This window comes from Macrobrachium rosenbergii, chromosome 8, assembly GCF_040412425.1.
Source record: "Macrobrachium rosenbergii isolate ZJJX-2024 chromosome 8, ASM4041242v1, whole genome shotgun sequence".
NCBI lineage: Eukaryota > Metazoa > Arthropoda > Malacostraca > Decapoda > Palaemonidae > Macrobrachium > Macrobrachium rosenbergii.
In genome coordinates, this window is record NC_089748.1 from 14,347,140 (window position 1) to 14,356,177 (window position 9,038).

The following is a 9,038-nucleotide window of genomic DNA, read 5'->3' on the forward strand; positions in this document are numbered from 1 at the left end:
CCTTTGAGTTGCACTACATTGCAGGCACTGATGATGTGAACTGGTTAACAGTAAAATTTGCCATACTGGGCACTAAAATAGACCACTGAAACACAGAAACAGTTTTTAAATCACAGTGTTTTGTAACACTTGGGAAGAGATCTTGAATCGGCGGTATCCTTGGTATCTAATACAGGCACTGAAGTTAAGCAGTAAATAGGTTATATATGGCACAGTAATTTGACCTGCCTTCCAAAACTCTGGTCTGATTAGTTTTTGAGCTTCAAGTCCCAGTTATTTACACCAAGTGCCAGTCCTCAACTGAGGAACCTTCAGAAATGCTGAAATTTCATTAAGTTCAGTAATTTTTCTGTATTCTTTTCAGATTTAGTCAGTGCACTAGGAATTTTACTAACATTTCTTGAAGTTAAATTTTTTAGGTGTCGGCCATTGCACATACATACTGCACAGCTAATTCAGTTTTGAATAGATTTAGATAATGAAATACCACAATAATTTTACTTTTTCATTTTGAGGAACTTGCTAGTAATCTTTATATTGAATCAACCACTCCACTGGGCTTATTTCTGTCATCCACCTTTTCAACAGACCTGACCACATAAAAGAGTAAGCCCATCAATTTCATAAAATTATAAATTTAATCATGCACTATGTGTGTGCACATATATATCTATGTATATAAAAATAGATGTGTGTGTTCCACATACACTGAAATGCAATGAGCAATTTCAACCAAACTTGGTATACATATGACTTACCATCTGGTAAAGGACACTTTTGGGGTAAGACATCACTGGCACCAAAGGGGGGTGAAATGTAAAAATTACAGAAAAAGACAGATATTAGTGTCTAATCCATAGTTTTTGAGGTCGCTGAGATTATTAGTGACACTCCCAATGCCCTTCAAGTCCAAGTTCAGCCCTGATAGGAAGGGGGTGGGAAGGTGGCAACATGTAAAAATAACCGAAACAACAGATATTAATGACTAATCCAGTGGTTCCCAACCTTTCACACTTTGAGGAACCCAAGAATTTTTCTCATCCCATGGAATATAAATATATATATATATATATATAAAATATATATATATATATATAAAATATATATATATATATATATATATATATATATATATATATATATATATATATATATGTATATATATATATATAAATATATATATATATATATATATATATATATATATATATATATATATATATATATATATATATATATATATATATATATATATATATATATATATATATATATATATATATATATATATATATATATATATATATATATATATATATATATATTATATATTTATATATATATATATATATATATATATATATATAGCTGTTTAAGAGCTGTGCTATGTCTCAAAACCCAAAGATAGATACATAGTATCACCTGTATATACACCTAAATCCGTCTCTATACTAAGGTATGGGCACTTAATAGGTATTATAAGCAGAGGCGTAACTAGGGGAGGGCAAGAGGGGGCACGTGCCTGGCGTCAACCCTAGGGGCCGCCAAAATGAGCCTGGGAACAGTTTATGTAGCTTACAGGGAGCTGTGAGAGGGAAAAAAAGTATTTTGTATCACTATCATATATATATATATATATATATATATATATATATATATATATATATATATATATATATATATATATATATATATATATAATATTTATATATATATATATATATATATATATATATATATATATCATAAAGACTTGCTAGTATTTGTATTCTTTGCACACACAAACACATTTGTGTGTGCCTGTGTATTGGCGTGATATACTGTGCGAAAATAGAAAATATTAGCATACTGAAATGAAGAGAGAGAGAGAGAATAATGGTCCTGAAAACAACGTAATGTGGAATTTGAATTTTGAAGGATGGGTGTCGGTTGACCCGCCGAATCAAACTCATTTTCTTGGTAGAGTGGTTGCAGTCGGGTCGTTCTTTTGGTATATAACTCTAGTTTGTCCTCTAACTTTTATCGTTCATATACTATATCATATGTACAGTTTTCGAGAGTATGCCAAATAATTGCAGTGTGCTTTTCTAGCAAGAAAAAAAAATCAGATTCTAGGATCCATTTACTTAATCAAGCAACTGATGAGTCTTAGTTTGTGCATTCGTGGTTCAAGGACTTCATGAGAAATTACAGTTACACCTAACTTTCCTAAGCAGAGCAACAGAGTAAGTACAGTATGTTAATTTTTTTTGTTGTAACTTCTTCTTGTTATCTTTAGCAATTTATGCAGTAGGCAGTACTTATTAATCCATATTATATTCATTTGATTATTTATATATTTATTTATTTATTTATACACTTCACTCAATATATCATGGTAAGTCCGACTGAAATACCACAGAAGAAAAAAAGTCTTACAATCGTCCGAGGGCAAACAACAAAACTATTGAGTTTCTCTGACCAAAGCCATAAATTTACCATTTATTTATTTACTTATTTATTTTTTTTTTTATTTATTCATTGTACTTGTCTTTGCCGCAGTCAATACACAGACACGGTGAAGCACCAAAGGCTCAGTGGAGCGCAAGGGAGGAAGAGAAGAAAATTACAAGAAGCAAGAAAATCAAGCGAAATTATGAAAGCATTTCTCCAGGAGGGTGCTCGGCCATCAATAGTAAATGAGTCAAAAAGTCAAGCAAGAATAGCAAGCAACAGTTCCTTTCATGTTCCCGTAGGAGATGGACCCTTGCAAACCGTATCCAGCCATTACTCTTCTGACCTCGAAGAAGAGCTTGACAGTGACCAGGAGCTCTCATCAGAGCAGGAACCTGCCAGAAAAGATTTGCCCCTAAAAGAGGCAACAAGTGACGACCATGCAGTGGTATATAGCAAGGTCCCAGCAAATTTGAGCAATGTTTCAATATCAGATGTAACTCAACATCACGACATTGGTTACTTGGAATTTGATATGAAGACCAGAAAAGCTATCGTGCCAGATGCCTGAGAACTGAGACTGTATCAAAAGGGTCAAGTATTTTCCAGAACAAGGATGGTCCACTTGCAATGAAAAAATAAACAGAGTATGAACAGTCATTGGTTCAAGCGCAAGCTTGGGATTGGAGATCAAGAGGGTAAGTTCCTCGTTCATGGCTGGTATACTCACCTAAAAAAAAATGCTGCTGTCTGTTTCTGTTGTGTTCTCTTTTGTCAGTCCGAATGCAGTCAATCGTCCTTAGAAGTAGAACATGGTTTTATTAAGTGGAAAGCTCCAGAGAAATTGAAACAGCATGAAAACAGTAAATGGCACCGTCAGTCCTTCACAATTTGGAAAGAAGCTGAGAGAGTTTTAGTCACAAAAACAGGTGTCAATAAAACACTGCAGACCCATATAGAGAAAGAGAAAGAACGATAGCGGCAAATTCTTTGTAGGATCTTACACTGTGTCAAATTCTTAGCTAATCAGAACTTAGCCTTTCGGGGTCATAACGAGAACATACGTGACGCTGACAACAGAAACACTGGTAGTTTCCTTGGCCTGGTGAAACTCGTTGCTGAATTCGACCAATAATGAGGAATCACTTGGATTATGTAAAACAGAAAGCTGGATCTGTGTCATTTTTGTCTCTTTTAGTACAGAATGAATTTATACAACTCTTAGCATCAACTGCAAGGAACAAATTACTTGATGATATCCGTTGAGCAAAGTACTATGGACTTTTATTTGATTCTATTCCCGACAGTGCCCACAGAGAGCAAATGTCTGAAACCGTGAGATATGTTGATATAAACTTTGAGACAAAAACAGTAACGGTAAAAGAGACATTTCTTGGTTTCACTGAAGCCAAACAAAAAGATGCAGCAAGCATAGTTGAAGTAATATGTAATCAGCTAGAAAAGGACAATATGCCACTAAAGTACAGTACTGTCGGTCACAGTGTTACGACAACTCTGCAGTCATGGCAGGCCACAAATCTGGTGTGTAGCAGAGGATCATTGAAAAGAACAGTAAAGCTGTATTTGTCAATTGTGACAACCACTCAATCTAGCTGGTATTCGTGCAGCCAGTGAAGAATCAGTTACAGTCACTTTTTTTGGCACATTAGATGCACTGTACAATTTCTTCTCACGCTCAACAATGCGATAGGACAAGCTGAGGAAAGCTATGCCAATCACACTAAAATCTGAATCTGAAACCCGATGGAGTGCAAGAGAAGAGACAGTTAAACCAATTTGTCACCATTTTGATGACTTGGTTATTCTACTGGAAGAAATGTCTACTGATCTGAAAGAAAATGTAGATACAAGAAGTGAAGCCAGTCAGCACCGGATTCTTACCTTTCATTTCCTTGCATTACTTTTCTTTTGGAATCTTATATTGTCAAAAATAGACCGCATTCAAAAGAGACTTCAAGACCATCAAATAAACGTCCACAATGCTGCCAAAGCAATCTGTAATGAGTCACTCAGTGCAGCATTAGAACTATGTGCGAATTATGATGTTATGGTAGAGCTGAGGACCAGAATAAAGAAAAGGATGCCAGGAGAAACAGCTACTGATGTAGGCCTCAGTGCAAAACAAGAGATCATGCGTCTAATGAAAGGTACAATAGATAGACTGCATACTGAAATGAAACAACGTAGCACAAGACTTGAAGATCTAGACAACAAGTTTCGGTTTCTGCTAGATGTAGAACAAATTCTTAAAAAAGGTAAAAGTTCAGGATTTCTGGATGACGAGAGAACGAGGAAAACTTTACATGTTGGCGAATTCTACAGTAGTGATTTGGATGGTAATGAACTATATGAGGAAATCTTAGACTGCAGAATGCTCTTGGCAAGTAGAACGGATGTTCAGATTTCCATTCCAGAAAAGCTCGTCCAATTCATTATACAATATGGTGATGAAAATGTTTTCCCCAACTTAAGAGTAGCAATCCAACTTATGCTCACAGTAGCAATTTCAATTGCAAGCTGTGAACGTTCGTTCAGTAAACCGAAATTGATTGCGGCTTATCTCAGAGCCTCAATGGGACAGGATACACTTAACGCCCTAGTATTTCTTAGTACTGAGCGTGAAGAGGTAGAACTCATTAACTCTGATGATGTTATTGATAATTTTACTTCTGCAAAGTCTCGCAGAGTCCAAATATAATTACCATCAACTTTTATTGTTTCTAATCTCTTTACAATCAATGTTGTGTTTTAAATGTTAAATCTAAGCAGTTTCAGAAGCTGACAATTTACTTTTAATTTTTTTTATTCAGTTTTAATGAAAGTACTTTGATTGGTAAGGGCTATTAGAGAATGACTAGTCAAATCATTACTCTAACTAACAAGTTTGCAACACTGTAAAGCTTGAGTGCATTTAAAAATTCTCTCTAAAACTGTTTTTATCAATGCTAATTTACACAATTTTTTTCTAAGTTCAGAACTTCAGGATTATGTATTCCTTTTTATTTTTTTTTTACAAATAATAAATCCTTATTTCATTTATTTATTTTTGTGCAGAATAGTGTTGGTAAAATATTTGTATCTCCCTCAATAATGTTGGTATCACTAAACTCCATGGCGTAAACTAACGAGTTTGCATCACTGTGAAGCTTGAGTGCATTTAAAAATTTTATCTAAAACTATTTTTATCAATGCTAATTTCCAGTTTTTCAGTTCATAGCTTCAGGATTATGTACTGCTTTTTGAGTTTTTTTTTTTCAAATACATCCTTATTTTATTTTTTTTTTCAGAATAGTGTTGGTAAAACATTTGTATCTCCCTCAATAATGTTGGTAACACTAAACTCCATGATCATACCTTCTGGTAATAAATAATGTTAACTTGTACTAGTAAACTCAATATACCCTCTGGCAGTAAATAATGATAGCTTGTTCTTCCTGTTGTCAACTGAATCATTGTGGTACAGATCCAGAATCCTTAAGATTTATCCACGACAAAGGGCGCCATTTTCTGTGCTTGCCTGGGTGCCAGTAACCCTAGTTACATACTCTGATTATATATATATATATATATATATATATATATATATATATATATATATATATATATATATATAGACATAGTTTGGCGAAGAGCTGTGCTATGTCTCAAAACCCAAAGTTAGATACATAGTATCCCCCGTATACACACCTAAATCCGTCTCTATACTAAGGTATGGGCGTTGAATACCCAATGGCACCCAACTATAGACTGAGATTACTCTGACAAATTTTGTTCTATCTCAGTTGCGGGCGTGCAAAGAACAGCGGGACTTCCTGAGGGGATAACACAGTCGTTACTTCTTAAAAATAATAATTTTGAAAATCTGACGGGATTATATATATATATATATATATATATATATATATATATATATATATATATATATATATATATATATATATATATATATATATATATATATATATATATAGGGAAGCATGAAAGAGAATAGAAAAATAAAAATAAAGATATAAGTTGTAAAAGTATAAAAGACTTGTGTATTTGCTTTTATTTCTTATTGTATAAAAAATACGCAATGTGACGGTGTTCAAGAACAATTCTTTAACAATAGTAGTTACATGACCTAAAACTTGAAAAGACTGTAAATACAAAAGTCAACATAGTCATAGGTTTTACCCTCAGTGTCATACTTGGGCTTGCTTGTCTTTGCATAATTTCTCAATATCGGGGCGTATTTCTGACAAATACCCGCAGTTCTTCCTCAACAGACAGAAGCAGAATTTCTAGATTTGCTCTTTACAGTACTAAGACATGAAAAACCTTCCTCACAAAGGTAAGAAGTAGAAAACTGGAGTAAAACACCTAATGCTTTTGCTGAGACGACTGGGTACTCTTCTCTTACAGAAATCCAAAACACATCAAGTGGTACTTCATTAAACATTGCCCTCAAGGTTCTACCACACTTTAGTTCAGTTATTTCTTCCTCTTCTTGTAGACTGAGCAGGTTTTGCGAATTTGAAGAGATAAGGATGGGAAGTGCTTATCAAGTTTTTCAGCCAGTGATTCCAAATGACTCGTAATCAAAGGTATGATTTCTTGATAATCAGTCTCGGTATCAACTTGAAGTAGGAGTGGAAACATTTCAACATTGCCTCGTGAGAGATGTTTTTTCCAAACAAAATCTTTATTCTTGAAAGCAATAATCCTGTCTGTCGAAGTTCAGGTTGTTTCAATGGTGATAAATGTCTCTCAAATAAGCTAATTTCATCTGCCAGTCTGTGGATTCACGATTTTCATAAAAACTTACCTTATCATTCTCTCTGAAGAAAAGAAGCATTCTTCTCGCAGCTCAAATACCCTTGACAGAACTTTCCCTTTGGAAAGCCATCTGACCTCGGTGCACAAAACGGAGTGTCACGTGATCTTTTTGCATATTTTCACACAACCTGGCAAACATGCAAGACTTAAGAGGGCGTTGCTTTATGAAACTGACCATGCTAACAGTTACATCCTTTAAGTTCAAGTTCAGCCCCAATAGGGAGGGGGTGGGAAGGGGGCGACATGTAAAATAATAAAAAACAACTGATAGTGTCTAATCCATAGTTTTCAAGGTCGCTGAGTTAACAGTGACACTCTCGATGCCCTTCAAATCCAAGTTTAGCCCTGATAGGAAGAGGGGTGGGAAGGGGGTGACGCAAAAATAATAGAAAACGACAGATATTAGTGTCTAATCCACAGTTTTCGAGGTTGCTAAGAAGAATAGTGACACTCACGCCCTTTAAGTCCAAGTTCAGTCCAGATAGGTAGGGGAGTGGGCAGGTGGTGATGTAAAAATAACTGAAAACTACAGACATTAGTGTCTAATCAATTGGTTTTGAGGTCGCTGAAATAGTAAAACTCCCAGTGCCCTTTAAGTCCAAGTTCAGCTCCGATAGGAAGGTGGGGTGAGAAGGGGTGAAAAATAAAATGTAAAAACAACAGATATTAGAGTCTAATCCATAGTTTTCAAGATCACTGGGATGAATAGAGACACTCCCGATGCCATTCAAGTCCAAGTTCAGCCCCGACAGGAATGGGGGGTGAGAAGTGGTGAAATATAAAATGTCAAAAATGTTGGGCAATGTAACTGAAGCAACTATCTTAACAGGAATGAGAGAGAGAGAGAGAGAGCGCGAGAGAGAGTTTATCGGTTGCCACTCAAAGATTTCCCGGGCAACGCCAAGTTGGTCATCTAGTATATCTATATATATAAAAATGGATGTAGGTATGTGTGTGTGTGTGTGTAAGTGTATGTTCCACATACATTCTGAAATGTATTGAGCAATTTCAACCAAACTTGGTATGCATATGGCTTACTATCTCGAAAAGAACACTGTGGGGGTAAGACATCACTAGCACCAAAGGGGGTGGGGGTGGAAGGGCTTCCCTAAAACAGGGCTGGGTCTGCCAGTGAAATGGGCTGGTTATTCCCGTAGACTTAGTAACTTTACAAATGTATTATACCTAATTTTGGTATACGTATGGCTTACTATCTGGAAAAGAATGCTGTGGGGGTAAGACATCGACGCCAAAGTGGGGTTGGGGGAGAGAGAGAGAGAGAGAGAGAGAGAGAGAGAGAGAGAGAGAGTTTATCTACATCTCATTCAGAGTTTCCCTGCCAGCACCGGTTGTCAGCTAACATATATATATATATATATATATATAGTTAAAGTATATATATATATATATAGTATATATATATATATATATATATATATATATATATATATATATATATATATATATATATATATATATATATTGTTACGTAGAGAGTCTTAAGGATCATGTATTATTCAATTTACGTAATTTTTACGGCCTGCAAACCAAGATTACATAACCTGCCACTAGCCCAAAGTTAACCTCAAAGACAGACGTTACTTAATAAGGTCACAGTTAAGGGTTATTAACCTTAACAGTTATTTGAGATGAATTTGATTTTAAACGCAACGGGTTCTTCCAAAATATCTGACGCTTAGGCATACAAAAGCATCGAGATTTTGACCTGATTTTGCTTACCCTAAATCCTGTATTTTACTGAATAA

The 9,038-nt window shown here is 34.9% G+C and overlaps 1 protein-coding gene across 1 annotated transcript; it reads left to right on the forward strand.

Annotated features, from left to right (window-relative positions):
- Positions 1-4,162: 4,162 nt before the first annotated feature.
- LOC136841058 (uncharacterized) lies at positions 4,163-5,152 on the forward strand. Its single transcript, XM_067108113.1, has one exon. It carries the CDS (start codon positions 4,163-4,165, stop codon positions 5,150-5,152), a length of 990 nt encoding a protein of 329 aa, XP_066964214.1.
- The last annotated feature ends 3,886 nt before the right edge of the window (positions 5,153-9,038 follow it).